Source organism: Ambystoma mexicanum, chromosome 8 (genome assembly GCF_040938575.1).
Source record: "Ambystoma mexicanum isolate Mex_15411 chromosome 8, UKY_AmexF1_1, whole genome shotgun sequence".
NCBI classification, from domain to species: Eukaryota; Metazoa; Chordata; class Amphibia; order Caudata; family Ambystomatidae; genus Ambystoma; species Ambystoma mexicanum.
This window is the reverse complement of record NC_090929.1, coordinates 1,079,790,084-1,079,807,814: the sequence shown is the minus strand read 5'-3', so window position 1 is coordinate 1,079,807,814 and position 17,731 is coordinate 1,079,790,084. Positions and strand designations below refer to the sequence as shown.

The window sequence follows — 17,731 nt, the reverse complement described above, 5'->3', positions numbered from 1 at the left end:
CCACCCCGAGCCTCCTCACTTGCGGTGTTCCCCAGGGGTCCTGTATAGCTCCGACGCTCTACAACCTCTTCACAAGGCCCCTGTTCAGCATCCTGGATTCCCTTGGCATATCCTACACCAATTACGCGGATGACACACAGGTACTCATCCCACTCACGGGCGACAACCTAGCTGACACCAACACCCTCACCACTATCTACTCCACCATCCAGTCGTGGATGGCAGAAAATTGTCTCTGCCTCAACAGTGACAAAACTGAACAACTCCTCATCGGATCACTGTTCACACTGGGCAACCTTGGAGACCAGTACTCATCCTTCATCATCGACAACATTCCTATCAAGGTCTCAAACTATGTAAAGACCCTCAGAGTCTATCTTGACTCCGACCTCTCCATGGACAGACAGGTCAATGCCATCGCCACCTCCTCAGCCTACTACGGTAAAATCCTCAACGCGGCAAGACCCTTCCTGGCCCGCCACAATTGTCTCACCATTGCCAGGGCAATTATTGGGTCAAGGCTAGATTATTGCAATGCCCTCTTCGCTGGGACCTCCAGCAAAAACATTGCCAAACTGCAGCTAGCTCAAAACAATGCGCTGAGGGCAGCCACAGGTACCGCCAGAAGAGTCCACATCTCTGAAATCAGAAGGCAAGCCCATTGACTCCCTGTCAAAGAGAATGGTCTTCAAAACGCTTGCCCTCACCCACAAATGCCTCCACTACCTCGCCCCGCCCTACCTGACCGACAGAATCATCAGGCATACGGCCACCAGACCCTTAAGATCACACTATGTCAACACGATTGTCACACCCACCTCACGAAAGGTGCGCACTGGAGGCTCCAGCTTCCCCACCCAAGCAGCCACGCATTGGAACGCCCTGCCACCTCACCTAAGACGGATTGAATCACACCTAGCCTTCCGCAAGGCTATTAAAACTAAACTCTTTGTCTGAAAGAATATCCATCATGAGTTGGTTCAACAGTTCCTTGCATTTTGTTCCGTTTAACAAGGCTTTGCATGTTTGTTCCTTTACATGCAACCAAGAGCCCACTGGGCACCCCCTGCAAATTGAATATTTGCATTTTCTGTAACAGTGCCTCGATGCCTTATGGGCTGCAAGCGCGCTTTATAAGTGCAAATAAATAAAATAAAATAGGCTTGATAGCTTGAAATGATTCATCAACTGCCTTCCCAAAGAGATTGTCCCTGTCGAAATGCATGCCCAGGACCCTCGTCTGAACTTCCTGCCGAAGGTTGGTGGCTTTCAACCAGCCACGACGACTGAGGCAGACACCGATCCCCCATCTGTTGGAACCCTGTGTCCGCTATGTCAAGGGCCACAGTGATGGCATGGGCTGATGCCACCTAGCCCTCCTGGAGAATCACCAGCGCCTCGACTCGCTTGTCGGGGAGAAATTCCAGCAGCAGGCCATCTTATAACACCCCTGTCGTATCTGGCGAAGATCGCAAGAGCATTCGCTGCCTTGACCGTCTTTGCTGCCAAGTAGATAACCTTTCTACCCATGCCGTCTAACTTCTTCCCCTCGCTGTCTGGAGGAACGGAGGCTGAAGATGATGGATTTGAGGACTTCTTCCTCGCAGCCGCCGAGACCACTGAGTTTGGGGAAGGCTGCAACCGTAGGCACTTGGGTGCAGACTCCAGCACCCGTTCTTTTCTAGCCTGTCTCTTTTCAACAGGGCCGAGACAGGATTTTTCATCAGCGCCAGGCACTCATCCCAAATGTTGTCGAGGAGAGGCACAGCCAGAATTGTCTTCCTCTTAGCCTCTTGGCGCTGGTAAAGGAAACCTTCCTTTTTGGTCTCTTCTGGCATGAGCTGCAAGGGCTCTGATGCGCAGGGGCGACATGGAGTGGAACGATCCCAAAGCTACACTCTCGGTGTAGGGACACCCCACAGTCATCGTCTGTCGTCACTGTGTCCATCCCCGTATCCCTGGGGGAGCATGTGATGTGGTTGATGAGGCAGCAAGGGGTGCCTTCTCGCTTTTTCGCCGAAGGGCATAGTGCCACAGGGGTAAGCGCCGGGGGTGACATCGACATCCTCTTCTTGAGATCTGATACCAGCGTGTGGTGAGTTGACAGGATGTCCAGCGACATGTCTCTGGAAGGTGGTGGGGGGTTTGCTGGGTCCAGCGCCCATGTCGTCGGTACCGCAGTGGTCGATGTCCTCTGTCGTCGTACCCCACGTCCTCCGAGACCGTGTGACCAGACACCATGAAATAACTCTGCCCTGGAGCGTGTTAGAGGCCTTCATTTCCCCCCCCCTTTTTGCGTCCTGAGGGGGTCGATGCCAGGCTCAGGGATGGCATCCTTTTCTCCACCGGCTTGGCCGAAGCCTGGGAGGAAGGGAACCTCTGGGCGCCGCAGAGGTCCCCTGGGCCAGGTCAGTCCCTTTCGCTTTCGAAAGAGCGGCCGCCACCAGCTTGATCATTGAGGATGACTTCGCCTGGACTACCTGGGCCTTCAGTGGTAGGTCGGACACCTTAGCCTGCGCCTTGGTCTTCTCTGGCTTCTCCCACAGTATCCTAGGGTTAACCGATTTCCTCTTCGAGGAGGAGCTGGAGCGATGGAGGTAGGCAGTATAGATGAGCGGGCCCCGCTCGTCGTAGGAACCGCTTGGGCGACGACCCCGATGGAAACTGACTCTGTGCTTGGCCTAGTCTTGAGCCCCCACGGATGGAGCACCCTCAAAGGACTTGCAGGCCCTTCCTCGGACCGGCCAGTCCTGGGTGAGGCATGCCCCTACTTGCCACACGGGGTAGAGGCCTTGGCTTTGAGCCACGCCGCCAACCTACTGTGCTGGTCCTTGACATTGTGTCTGCTGAAAACCAGGCAAATTTCGCAATCCGCTTCCTTGTGGTCCGGATGGGGACAGAGGCACTGCAAGTGTTTATCCTCCACAAAAACATTCCTCAATCCACAGCTGGATCAGAGCTTGGAGAGAACCTCCGTCCTTTTCCGCCGACATGGTCAAGCGTGCGGTGTAGGCCCGATGGCCTTGTGGAATCTTCTATTAAGCTCGATGATTCTTGTCCTTAAGGGGCGAAGAAAGACGCTGACAAACGGATCCCTGCTTGCCGGTCAAAGCAACGAAAGAGCACACAGTCTCTATTTGTCAAACAAAGGAACTTTTTAACGAAAAAGCAGGAAAATGTAGACAAGCTCTCAGAGCATAACACGGGGACTCCCACTTGAACATGCGGTAAAGATCTGGAGATGGCTGCCGGAGGAGGGGCTTAGGAAGAGGGCAGTTATTGGCTGGGGGCAGTATGACGTAGAGCTCAGTAATTGGTTTATAGGAGAAAGACAGTTTGTAAGTGAAAGTGAAAGGGTTTTTTCTTTTACTGAGGATTCCCGGCCAGACCATATGGAATATTCATGAGCATGTGAATCAATGCCAGACCCCATGCTGGAGAATAATGGCATATCTATAAATAACAAAGGCTTGGAGGAAGATTGTATAATTTAAACATGATCACATTAGTTAATAGATGAGCTCTGTGCACTTTTGAGGTACAGATTGGATCAATTGTATGTTATTGTTTCAATTGTTTTCAGTCAAAGTCTATGTGAGTATTTGATAACCTTGCGGTAAAAGTGTTTATGCGTTTTATGGATGCATGTCCGAAATAAACATGATTGATATTTCCCCCATTGGTCAACAATGGTGCCTCAATCCTGCTCTGCTTTTCTGCTCCTGGTTCTTGCATACTCCACTGGACCTGGGACCCCACTGGTGTCCCCTGGGGTTGATGGTTCCGGTACATCCCCTGACAAACTGGCCTGCCTCCTGCCCCAAAAGCAATACCGGCTCTCCGTATGCACCAAGAAGAGGGCCCACATCCAACCCCACGTCTCTGCGGTATCTAACAACTCAGCTGAACTTTTTAAAATCTGCAAGGAGCTGGGCAATCCTGCTGCACTGCAGTCTCTACCTCTCCTGTCCCTCCCAGGACCTTTGCAGGGCCTTGGCTTCCCATTTTATCTCTAAAACTCAGGATATCCTGTCCTCTCTATCTTCCTCTTCCCCCTGCTCTTCCTCTGGCCCTTCTTTGGCCACCTCTCCTCCCTCCTTCTCTGCCTTGCCCTTGTTCTCCTCAGACAAGGTTTCTAGACAAGTCCAATCTATGAAAGTCTTGTCCAAACAGATTCACACCTTTTCCTCCAAAACCATCAAGGACCAAATTGACACCCTGGCTCCTGCTCTGGCTGATTTCTGAAACCACTCCTTCGCCAATTGAGTCTTCCCCTCCCTCTTGAAGCACCCCCTTGTGCACCCTCTTCTTAAGAAACCCTGCCGACCCTTCCTGCCCGGCTACTATCGTCCAATCTCCATCACTCCTTTCCTGGACCAACTCCTGAAAAAGAGGTCATCTTCCAGCTTAATCTTCACTCTGAATATGTTGGTTGTCTCCATGGCCATCAGTATGGCTTCAGAGCTGCCAGAAGCACAGAAACTGCTCTGCTGAACATCAGCGAAGACCTGCTCTCCAACCTCGATTCCAATACCCTGTGTCCTCATCTTACTTGATCTCTCTTCTGCCTTTGACACGGTCAACCATGCCATCCTGCTCAACAGTCTGATAACCTGGGCATCACTGATCAAGCCCTGGCTTGGCTGACCTCCTTCCTCTCCGATAGACCCTCCGAGGTCCAAATTGGGTCCTTCCTCCAGGGGTCTAATCCCTCTCACTGGCTGCTCAACCAGTACCTGGCACTTCGTGCCCACTGCATTGCCTCTCTGCTCCAACTTTCAGTGCCTGCTTCTACTCTCCACCTTCTGCAACTCATCCAAAACAGGACTATGAGACTTGTCCTTGGCCTCAAGCCCAGGGATCGTATCTCTAGAGGACTTAAATCTCTGCACTGGCTCCCAGTGGCGGTGAGGATTAAGTTCAAAACCATCTGCATTGTCCACAAGGCCTTCTGGGGCCTAGAGCTTCAATACCTCCAACTCTCTCTTCCTAAATCTCTTCCTTCTCGAGCTCTTCGCTCATCCGGCTCCAACTCCCTCAGAGTTAGTTGCTTCACCAAGCAGCGACTCGTGGTAGATCTCGCTCTTCTGCTGGGGCCTCCCTCTGGAACAGCCTCCCTGCCTCGCTGAAACTGGAGGAGATCCATCTCTAGTTTCGGAAGCACTTCAAGACCTTCCTCTTTGCTTCTGCTTTCTCTCCCCCTCTCCCCTGCTGATCACCTGGCTGAATCTGAAACTGCACTGGTTACCTGGCTACCCTCTGATCTCGGGCTCAGGTCCCCTCCTCGCCAGTTGCACACATGCACTGCCCCCTGGCAACCCTTGCACTCTGGGACGGTTTCTGTATCTCTACAGCCCCTACTAGCACTTGACAACACCAGATATCTGCACTTACCCTTGCACTTGCCACCAGCCGACCACTCTTTTTTATTGTTTCATTTACTTTACTGTTATCCTATGTACTGCACTGCCCCCTCCGTTCCCCCTCACACTTCTCCCCTCCCCCCTGCAGTTGCGCGATCTCAATGTCACCAGGCCTAGTAGGATCGTTGTCTCCGTCTTCCCTCTGTTTCCCCTCCCTTGCCTAGTCACGCCTTGAAACAATTGTTTCAAGGCAATTTATAACAATTTATAACGTGTATAGGCATGTTATAAATGCCATATATCATTGCTTTCTTCTAGGAACATGTGGAAAGAAACAGACATATATGGCTTTTCATGTTTCCTATGGGGCCCTGTTCTCAACACTGGAACTCCCAAAAGTAACAGTGCCGAACACTTACCTGGACTGTTGCATTTTGTTATGGACATCCTAGGAAACCAAACGTTCCTTGCCAAGAACTAGATGTTTAGAGACTCCCCACCCGATTGATAAGGGATTTTTACATCTTTATATTACACTCCTGCCTAGATATATATTATATCAGTGTTTGGTACTACTGTCCCCTCTGTGGTGCGTTATACCCTTCTAAGCAAAGGGACGGTTTTTATAAAATTTATCCTGACTTTGGCAGCTTTCCTGACTGTGCCGACACGGTTGACATGTTCCCTACATCTAAATGCTACAACTGTGTTATGTGCAAAAGTATTAGGTTTAACACTATTTAGAATATAGTAGGAAAGGTGTACTTCTAAAATAAGCCTCAATTAATACATGCCTCTTATTTCTAGTTACCTAAAATTGATAGCATGCAAAAGTACTACAGCTACCAAATATGTTTGATTCAAAGTTTTAAATGGCTCATCCAATTGTAAAAAGTGTTGATTGCTAACACAATCATCGGAATAGGTTACAAAACAAATACATTGGGAAAAAGACCTTAGAGTGCTAAATCGGTGAGGGTGTCTGATGAAGAATACAATGTGATTGGGCAGCTGGACAAGGAAATGAAGAAAGTCTTGTGCATTGCAAAAAAAAAAAAAAAAAAAGAAGAAGAATGTAGTAGGAAACCTGTGCTTACTTCTGTTTGGTATGCTTGGATCCTGATCCATGACAATTACTGTGTGTATGTAATATCTCTAGGTCTAGTCTAACTTATATCTGGATATCTACATTTTTGGTCTGCCACCAGATATATGGGGGCGTTACATGGTTGGGCAAAGAATAAGTTGGGACATAACCAGCTTTTTACTGCTTTTTCCCCTTACACTATGCTCTATGTATTCCATGTAACCGTAGTACTTATTTTCCTCAGCATAAATATTGCATGTTTGAACTTAGAAATAAAATAGTTATATCTTCAGTATACCAGTGTGGTGTGTTCTTTTGTGAAGTCTGTTGGTATGAACACTACCTGCCTTCCAACCGTGTTCCCTCCTGAAGTTAAGCAAGACTGTTCTACTAAAGCTACCATTGGAGAATCTGATATTTCCTTTGGGCAACATTCTGTCCCACCATTAGGTTAGATTATTACACAACCTTCACCAGAGCATTGTGTAAAAATGTCCCCAACGCCTATGTTAACAGGCTGTCTAAAGGAAAGGATCGTAGGATTGGTGAGAGGCTCAGTGAATGGAAAAGTGAGGTCATGGGATATCCCCACTTTCAAGGTGCCAGCCCAATGGAGAGGGATATGGACAGGTGCTTGCGGAGAGGCTCACACATTAGAATACACAATCTCAGTACGGCAAGCAGCCATTAATCCTCTTCAAACCAATGTCTGCGCTCAATCTAACAAGTTACAACGCAAATATACAGTGTGCTAGTAGCGTTAACAGATTCTTCATATATGATTTGTGTAAAAACTGTATAATCAGGGTGCACACTTATTTTATTTCATCATAGAACCTAGAAATGGATATGCCACTTCTTGTTGTCACCCCCTACAAGGAGATCTGGATACGAAGGAAAAAGGGTAATCCTGAAGCCGAAGACATCAACTTAGTTCAGTCCTCAATCACTGCCATGCATCCAGGAACCTTACTGTATATTCCACATGATCCTTACTATCCCCACACTCAATTTCTCCCCGTGCCACACCACACTTAAACCCTCCCACTTGTCTAAAACACATTACCCTGGCTGCTGTCCTCTTCAGTGCTGCTGAAATCGTCCTCATAATAGGTGTTGGAGTCAGTTGAGGCACTGGCATCACTACTCACAGATCCCTTTCTCTGTCGCTGAAGGACACATGCCTAAAAGAGAATGGAGTGTCATCAAAGCAACCAACAAACACGAATCTCAACAGGACGAACTGCACCCAGAAGATTCAATTCCTTCTCCCCATCTTAGGATTGAAGAAGAGTGTCAGCGGAGCAAAGCCAATCAAGGGAGTCAACTGCTCTCTACTCTTGATGTTATCCCAAATGATTCATGTAACCTCAAAACCAATCTTCCTACTTCCTGTTAATATCTGGTAAGTGAAGCTTAAATGAGAGGAGGGAGAGGGAAATTAAGGAGACATAAGGAGAGGGTTAGGAAGCAAGGGAGTCCTAATGGTAACCCATGTCCAAAACGCAAACCTATAACCTTTACCAAGACCAACGCTGCAACTTTTTTCAAATGGATTTTTCCCCAGCGGAAACGAATGCACATAAATTACCTTGAAAAGAAAGCTTTCTGTTAAAGCACAGAAGAACAAGTTGCATACCCCTGGTAATGTTATTTCGACTGGATGTTCTTTGATCGCTTCATTTCCAGCTTTAGCTGCTTTCTTTGGAAAAAAATATTCTCTCAGCATAGGGTGCCGTGCGTCGAGACGGTCGACTCGGTGTCCCTCGAGGGCTTCCATGCGGCTGATGTCATCGTCGAGTACATATACCACACGCAGCACCCGTTGGCCTCAGTTCTGCTTTATCGCCACCATATGCAGAATTAACTGCCTTGATAAGTGTCTTTAAATGATCAGACCTTGAAAGAGAGCAAGGTCCAAAGATCGGAAATTCTACAGTGGGGTAGGTTGGGAGGGCGATGATGAATATGTGGGAGGAACTGTTGCTCACCTGGACCCCAAGGGGTGTCGATCGGACCCGGACAGCTGCGGTCTCCTTCAACGTGATGCGTAGTGCAGAGATGACTGTCTGGACTGGCCCGCCTAGTCTTGTCTGCTGGACCCGAAGAAGTATTTTCCTGCAAGTGGAGATAGGGATTAACCACCTGTGGGTTTTAGTGATGGCCTCCCAACTCTTCTCGCTCTCCCCCACTAATCACCTCCGATATCCCCTTAGTAACCTCACCTTATGTTCGTAAAAGATGAGCTCACCATCCTGCGTGTCTTGCAGGGGCGCGTAGATACCAGTTACTGCACTGGTTTGAAGGCGTTGGGAGAGTTCCGGTAAGTATGGACTCTGAAGTCCCTGGCGGGATTGGTAAGTATCAAGTTCAAAGAGTTCAATGTGCCCGATGTTCACTCTTGTCCCCTTCCTTCCTTAAGTTGCAACTGAGTTTGTGAGAAGGTGGTCTCGTAGCTGCTGCTGGCGTTCAGGTAAGAGTCTGTTACCCAACGCTGTCCGGTAACTATTGCATGCGTTAACGTGTTTTTCTCCCTCTTTACAGATGCGGCATATGAAAATGTGGAGAGTTATGGAATAATACCGCCGGTGGTAAGTCTATGGTGGTAAGAGGTTGATTTGTTGATTCCCTTGGCTCACCTTGTTTTTTCTTGTGTCCCCTAGGTGCCGGATTAGGGCGAAGAAATGATGGACAGTGCCGGATCGAAAGATGCTGTGAGAACTGGTGAGTATGGCGCCGTGCTGGAGCTGGCGAAGCGACGCGTGCAGGACTGATGTACTTTCCAGGTCCGGAGATGACATGGTTCCGGAATTAGGTGAGGAATTTGAAATAAGTTTGTTTTCTAACCTTGTCCTTTTCTTCTTTATTCTAGGGGCTCCGGATTAGGGGCGGCGTGGCAGAAGACTGGATGCTGGCTGCAGGCACGGTGAGCGTCACGCTGCTGGATGCAGAATAACGCGAAGCATGTGCTGCTGTTCGGGTGTGGTTTAAATAGCCTCCAAAGTAGTTCCAGGTAAGAAGTTCCCTAGAGCCACGGCCGAGTAAAAAAATAGTCCCTGTAACAAAATAGTCCCATCCAGGCCTCATGTAGGCTTGGACTCTTTTACAGCATGGTCTGCATCAGGTAAGTAAAGTCTATGAGCCTGGCGCCTATGGCGCCAGGACTGAACCCAGACAGCCCCTAGCCGGTCTGCTGAGGTTTAAACAAATGTCTGGATGCCTGCTCACGGAGCTGAGGGCCTTGGTCCTGATGCCCGGGGGTAGGCTTCATGACAGGAACATCCAGTCGAAAGAACGTTACATGGGGTAAGTAATGTGTTCTTCGAATGGATTGTGTCCTCCCACGTATTCCTCATCTATGACAGACTACCAAAGTAGTATTCATTTCTTAAGAATTAAGAGTCATTGTATGTCCAGAATGAAGCAGAGTACTGCCTGCCCAAATCTTCCTTTATTGTTAGAAGTGCCCAAACAGTAATGTTTTGTGAACATGTGGAAGGTGGACAAGGTAGCTGCCTCGCAGATGTCCTCTATCGGAACCCCCCTCTGAAGGGCAGAGGAAATTGCCATTCCCCTAATGGAGTGAGACCTTAAACCTTCTGGAGGATCTTTTCTGGCTAGCCTGTAACACTCCAAAATAGCCAGTATGAACCATCTGGATAGGGTCTGTTTGGTGACTGACGGACCTAGTTTGTGTCATGTATATCCAATGAAAAGTTGGTTGTGCTGTCGCAACCTTGCCATCCTCGAAATATAAAAGCTTAGAGCTGTCCTCGGATCTATGGAATCTTTCCTCTTCCTTGCCAAGATGAGGTGGAGGATAGAAAGCCGGAAGCACTAAATGGTAATCTAACACAATCTTCGGTAGAAAAAGGGTTTGACCTGAAGGACAACCTTATCGTTGTAAAAAGTGGTAAACAGAGGTTTACAGGATGTCTGCAACTCACTCACCTTCCAGGCTGATGTTATTGCTACTAACAAAATGGTTTTGTAAGTTTGCCATCTTAAAGGGCAGGAATGGAGTGGCTTGAAAGGAGCGCACGTCAAAAACTTTAAAACCAAGTTAAAGTCCCAAGGTACTTGGAATGGTGTAGGAGGAAACAATTGGGGGGTTTTAAGAAATTGAATTATTAAGGGTAGTTTGAAATAGGATGCCGCTTTCGAGGTGCCCTTGAATAGGGAAAGCACTGCTATATAACTCTATTGTTCCAATCTGGAGCCCTAGAGTTGCCAAATGGAGAAGAAAAGATAACAACTTGGGTGTATCGCATTGAAAAGGGTTCACATACTTTTCCCTACACCAGCTGCAGAACTTGTTCCAATGGCAGCGGTATAGGGATTCTGTTTCGGGCCCGAAAGCAAAATCTTGATTACATCATCGTCTCTCAGAAACCATGCGTGAAGCATGCCTTCACCTCTGGATGGAGAACCCGACCCCCAATCTCGCGAGAAAAGGTCCTCTCTTTGTGGAAGACGTATTGGAGGGCAGATGGACATGTCCAGAAGGTCTGGGTACCACATCCTCCGGGCCCAATCCGGTGCATTGAGGATCATTGATTTCCCATACTTCTACAGCCTCCTGATGAAGTGAAGAATGATGGGGACTGGAAACGCGTACAGGAGTGGAAATTCCCAGTCCACTACGAACGCGTCCCCTAGAGCTCCTCTTGGAGGAAATTCCCTGGAGCAAAACAGTTTGCACTGTCAGTTGACACTGGTTGTGAACAGATCCACTTCAGGGGTTCCACAAAGGGTGGCGATCTCTTGAAGGACTTCCTGAGCTAGTTCCCACTCGTGGGAGACTGCTATGCCTGCTCAGAGTGTCCACGCCATATTCTTCTCTGCGGCTAGGTGTACTGCCGAAACTCATTCTTGAATTGCCCACAACCACAGCTGCCCTGCCTCTCTGCACAGTGGTAGTGACCCTACACCACCTCTCTTGTTGAGGTAGTACATGGCCACTGTGTTGTGCATCATCAGGACATTCTTTCCCTGTACAGAGGGCAGAAAGGCCTTCAGCGTTAGTCTGATTGCCCTCGGCTCCAAAAGGTTGATGTGTAGTTTGGACTTCGATGGAGACCAATGACCGCCGATTGTCAGATCGTTGGCTCCACCCCTTGTGAGAGACATCCGTCACTACTGTTATCTCTGGACATGATCGCCAAAAACGTTCTCCTTTCAGAATTCTGTTCTTGCATGCCCACCATAAAAGACAGACTCTACTCGGAATTTGAAGGTCTGACATTCTTCCTGAGAATTCAGACCACGGTGTTCTGAGAGCCCATTGAAGGAATCTCATTCGCAGGCGACTCACTGGCACCAGAAAAATGCAGGATAACTTGAAGCCGAACAACCTCAAGAATTCAAAGGGCGGAAGACGCGGTTGTCACTGAATTTTGGTGACCATCTGCAAAATGTCCTGAGCCCTCACCTCGTGTAGGAGGTTTTTCCCAAGGAAGCATCCAGGACTTCTCCAATAAACTAGAGTCTGAGATGGTATCATGCAAGACCTCTTGTAATTGAGGGAGAAGCCCAGACAGTGGAGGGAGTGGCAGGTGATACAGAGATGTTCTTGGGCCTCTTCGGCTGAACGTGCCCTGATCAGCCAATCATCCAGGTAGGGGTAGACATGAATCCCCACTCTCCTGAGACTTGCTGCCACTATTGCCATTAACTTGGTGAAAACCCTTGGGACGGAGATCAGCCCGAATGGGATAACTCGAAACTGATAATGAGAACTGTTAGGGAGAATTCTCAGAAATGTGCCAATTCCGTCTACCTTAGAGACCCCCAGCAACTTTGCTGGATTTTGAGGACCCGATTTCTTTTTACCTGGAGAGTATGAGACCCTTTTTTTCCCACTCATGTATCTTAATGTGATTTCTGAACTGTCTCTTTTGGTTATGGAGCCTGACAAACTCCATAGGCATCATCTTTTAGATTATGTCACACAGCACCTCCAGTGCAGTGGCACAGGGAAGTCTCTCAGATTTCCCAAAGGTTTTAATACCTTCTCTGGGATAAACAACTGTTTCTCAGAGCAGTAAAGTGAAATTGACTTTACTTACAATTGTAACTTTCTAGACCCAGCACACACTATCTTACAATAGGGTGCTGGAGGGGCTACGTAGTATCCCCTTTGTCTAGCTTTTCATGTAACATGTTTAATGTTACCCTTTCCTCACTGAATGGCTGGTGGCAGTGGTTTACTTTTAACTACCGTGGTGTGCATTTAGCATGGGCTGCGTTCGCTGCTGCAGTAAAGCACCAAAGGATGCCATTTTGGTCAAAATGGCCCTGTCTTCTTTTTTCGCTATTTCTTTGTGGAAAGATCCTTCTTGAGATTTACTCTGCGCGCCAAACCAGGTTTGGTCCCTTTGTTCGCTTTGCCTTTGGCGGGATTCACGAGTGAAGCTCGCCTCTGGCTCCAGGGTATCTGGGGTGGCAGGAAGTGAGAGAGGTGCCCGAAACTCCCTGTGATTTGTCTCGAGGAGACGCGAGGAGCTGAAACACCGAACAGCCACTTATTTGAAGATTGCCGGTTGCGAGCAGTGACGTCCCATTGCAGTGCAGGAGTCCCCAGAAGTCCTCCCTACTGTCCGCATGACAGAGGCCAAGGAACTGTGAGATCTGCAGAGATGCTCAGGGACAGAAGTCATCTGCTGCACTTTTTCTCCAATACAAAGGTACTGTAAAAGTCTGAGAGAACTTACCTCTTGCTGTAGAGTTGCTTGCATTTTCTACTACTCACAAGTCTAATGACTTGTGGCCCTACATTGATTCTTCTTTTTCTTCAAAGATTTCTAAAACATTGTGCAAAGACTTTTCTTACTTACCTGCAAAGAAGTACTTCAGCTCAGATAGACTTTTGTCCATTGACTTTGGTTTAGCCTGTTCTATTGAATGACTCTTATTGGGGGGATCTGAAAGGATTTGCCTGCTTAAGAATATTTGTGGGCTCTTGTATGTTCTAATAACCTTTTACTTTGACTTACTCCAAAATGATTCTAAATGCAACAGTGATATATTAATGTCCCCAGTTACTGAAGTCACCTGAGGGCATAGGTTGTGTCTGTGGGCCATCCCAAAAAGGTACTCACTGCTTTAGAAATATTAAGAATGTATTTTGTGAAGTATATTTGAGTGTTACTGTTATATTGCTCCCTTCTGAAGGCTTACCTGATTAATAAATAAATTGTTTATTCAAAAAACCTCATGTGTAAGTTTATTTGAACACTTGTCACTGAATATTTGTGCAACTCCCCTACAGCTCACACTGACCCCTCTTGAGATACGCCTGGCTGCTCAACACGCTACCAAAACAGTGTAGTACAAGCTTATACCAAAGGTTGGGTTTCCTCATTACCTGTAGTCAGGGTTGTTAGTGTTCCCAAAGGGTACTGCATACAATCTTGCCCAACAAGAACCGCCAATGGCTAACCTCAGGTACTTCCTGTGCTTGTGATGAATTGGCACATGAAAGTAAGCATCCTGAAGATCCAATGATAACATCCAATCATGGAACGAGAGGGCCTGAAGGATCTGAGAAAGTGCAACCATCTTGTACTTGTCCTTCCTGAGGAACCTGTTCAAGTATCTCAAGTCCAAGATACGTCTCAGTCCTCCGTCGTCCTTGGGGATTAGGAAATTGGGATAATGCCATCCGCTGTTCCTCTCCATCACAGGTACTGGTTCTATAGCACCTTTCTCTAACAGGGTAAACATTTCCTGCAACAGGAATGGATCTGGAACATTTAGCGAATGGTTTCCTGGTGGATGATCCCGAGGTCTCTGTATAAAAAGGAGGCTGTAACCCTGGGCTTCTGTTTCCAGTGCCCATACATCCAGAGTAATACCTTGTCATTCTTTCAGATGCTGTGATAGTCTGCCTCCCATCGGGGTCTCAGGAGTGGTTTTGAGGCGGCTGAAGCAGCGGCTCATGGTAAAGACGCTGCTGCTTGGGCAGGATGTGAGGGAGAATTTTCATTTCTGTGCCACTTTCCTTTAACCTTAGAGGCTCCAAGCTTTTTCAATTTTAACTCCTGAGTGAGTGGGACTTTCTCACTCAAGTGTTTTTTCTGACTAGGATTTTTGTGTTTCTTACAGTTTAATGGAGTCTGGTAAACTCCATAGGCGTCTGCTTTTAGCATTGTGAGACACAGCACCTTTTGTGCAGTTCCACTGAGAAATCCCATTGACTACTCTTAATGTTTAACTACATTTTCTTGGGTGAACTACTGTTCCCAAGAATAGTAAGATGACTCCTGTATTACTTTTTCTTGTGTGGGTCCAGCGCACACCACCCTATGTGGAGTGCTGGGAGTACATAACTCCTTTATCCCACTTCTCATGTAACATTCAGTTACACTAATTAACTTGAATGGCTGGTGGCAATGGTTTCTTTTTTACTACCTTGTGCCATGTATCTTCAGGCTGATTCCCCACCTGCAGTACAGCACCCAAGGGTGACTCTTTTCTCAAAATGGCCCTGTTAGGCAAGATTGTATGCAGTAGCCTGTGGGAGACTACACCAGTCTTGTCCTCTCGGTATTAGGTAACCCACCTATTGGTATAGGTCTATACTACACAAGTTGGTAGAGTGACTAAGCAGCCAGACTTCTCAAGATGGGTCAATCGGAGCTGTAGCATCGAAATCCACACATACAAGTATTATTTAACAGTCAGTTTTAAATAAGCATTCTTCAAAAAGGGCAATGTGCAACAATAAAAATACACTTCATAACACGTTGTCAGAATCAAGACGAGCAAAAATTCGGAGGTTGTGAAAAGGAAAGGTTAAGGGAAGGAAAAAGGTTAACAGGTTCTCAGAGCATGTGAGCAATTTTAAATCTCCCAATGAAGTCTAGATAAAAACATTTCCCGGCAATAACAGTTTCAAACAAGTTAGCACATATGAGGGACAACTAGAAATCCAACAGAACCACATTAAGGCTCCACACCAGTGGAAATTTCTTGACTGGAGGAAAAGCACGGAACAACCCATTCATAAAATGTTTGATCAGACTATCACTAAACAGAGGAGCCGCATGTCGCCTCTGAGTAAATCTCGAAATCACTGCCAAGTGAACCTTTATAGATGATAGCGCTAAGCCATTTTCCGCCAACAATAGGTAGGGAAGAACTTGCTCAGGTGAAAGGGTGTTTCCCCGGCTGGCCCTTACACCACACACAAAACCGTTTCCATTTGCATGCATAGGAGACATTCGTGGACGGTGCTCTCGCCGCCTCCAAAATTCGTCAACAGTCACTGGACAGCTTTAGCAGGCCAAACTCGGAGAAGACAGGAGCCAAGCCGCCAGGCTGAGAGACTCCAGATTGTGGTGCCACATAGCACCCTTGTCCTGACACAGAAGGTCCAGCGTTGCTTCTAACCGAATCGGCTCCGTGACTGACAGATGAAGGAGATCTGAGAAGCACGGCGTGCCTGGCCCAGAACGGAGCCACCAGAATCACACATCATCGGTATCGTCGGATCCACTGGAAGGTCTGTCGAATGAGCAGAAACAGAGGAAATGCATAAGCGAACCGGCCCGTCCATTGGAACGAGAACGCATCCCCTAGAGACTCGGGGTGAGCCCACCTGCTGGCAAACTCCTGGCACTGTTTGTTCTCCCTCGTTGCGAAGAGATCCAATGTCGTGTGACAGAGCCCAATGCCAAAGATCCTGCGATTCTTTCGACAGCACCCTGGAATGCGTGCCTCCCTGCTTCCTGAGATCAAACATTGTGGTGGTATTGTCTCAACACCCTCACCACTGAGCCGTGTATGCGCGGCAGAAAACGATTTCAGGGCCCAATGCACCGCTCTCAGCTCGAGCACATTTATGTGGAACCAAGACGCCACCTGAGACCACAGGCCTGAAACCAGTGAGCCACAGATGCGCACCCCATCCTGTCTGAGAGGCATCCGCCTCAATCGTGAATTGGCACTCTGGTTCCAGCAACGGCACGCCCGAACTGGATTTTCTGAACACTGCCACCATCGAAGAGCGTCCACCAGACCGTCATCGATCACCACCTTGTCGGTCCACGAGGAACTCCTGCACTGGCCTCATGTGGAGACGACAGTTCGGCACCAGCTGAATGCATGATGCCATGGCTCCCAACAGTGACATGTAGGTCCGGACCGACACCCATGCACCAATCGTAAACTCCACCGCCCTTTGCCGGAGCTTCATCATCCTCTCGCCCAAAGGTTTCACAAGTCCCCGACAAGTCTGAAACTCTCCCCCCAGAAACACCAAGTCCCTGGAATGCGACAGAATAGACTTCTCTAAGTTGACGGCGAAGCCCAGCCATTGCAACAGCTGCATTGTAGCGCCAAGACTTGCCTGTGCTTCCCCTGGTGATGAACCCCGCACCAGCCAGTCGTCCAGGCACAGGTTTATGCGATGCCCCTCCTGTCAGAGCCACGCCTCCAAACATTTTGTAAATGTCCTGGGAGACTACTTTAAACCAAATCGGAGCAACCAAAACTGGTAATGATCTTCTCCTACGACAAAGCGCAGGAACTTGCAGTGCCGTCGACACATGGGAATGTGGAAGTATGCGTCCTGTAAGTCCAACAACACCAGAAACTTGTCTGGCTGCGCTGACCGAATGACTTCCTGAAGAGTGAGCATCTTGAACTTCAGGCGTTGCAGAGTCTTGTTCAACGCCAGAAGATCGAGAATGGGCCACCACTTGCCGTTGGGTTTCTTCACCACAAAATAGCGGGAGTAAACCCCTTGACCTTTCTCGCCCACCGGAACCAATTCTATAGCCCCTTTCTGTAGCATAAGTACAACCTCCTGTCGCAGATGTGAAGATGAGGTTGCACGGTATACACTGGAGGTATACAAACCGGGGAGCAATTGAAATCCAGTGAGTGGCCCAGATGCACCGTGTCCAACATCCAACGGTCCGTCATAATCTTGCACCACTCGTCTATGTGCAGTGCCACCCTGCCCCCCAGCAGGTTTCCCTGAAGACAGTCATTGTTGTGGCTTAGCCCATCTCCCTTTAGAGGAGGAGGACTGTGCCTCTCTTTTCCGAGGCCTGAAAGTCTGACTCTTCTGTAGCGATTGCGTCAATCTCCTATACCCCTGGGAAGAATACCCAGATCGACCCTAACCTCGGTCCCTGGTGGAAGTAAACCGGGCATTTCCCAAAGCCCCTTGGAAAGGCCGAAAGGAGCGCCCACTCTGCAAAGCTCCCAACGACTTAACAGTCTCAGTGTCCTCCTTCATACCTTTGAGGGCCTCATCAATTTTCTCTCCAAA

The 17,731-nt window shown here is 48.2% G+C and overlaps 1 protein-coding gene across 6 annotated transcripts in view; it reads right to left on the bottom strand.

The window, feature by feature from the left end:
* Positions 1-17,731, bottom strand: part of UBR4 (ubiquitin protein ligase E3 component n-recognin 4) — a 2,945,062-nt gene that overhangs the window by 2,521,866 nt on the left and 405,465 nt on the right. For all 6 annotated transcript variants that reach the window (XM_069611069.1, XM_069611071.1, XM_069611072.1 and 3 more), the window contains exon 14: positions 7,517-7,634. In XM_069611069.1, the coding sequence (XP_069467170.1) occupies positions 7,517-7,634 (118 nt within the window). The remainder of the gene's footprint in view (positions 1-7,516; positions 7,635-17,731) is intronic.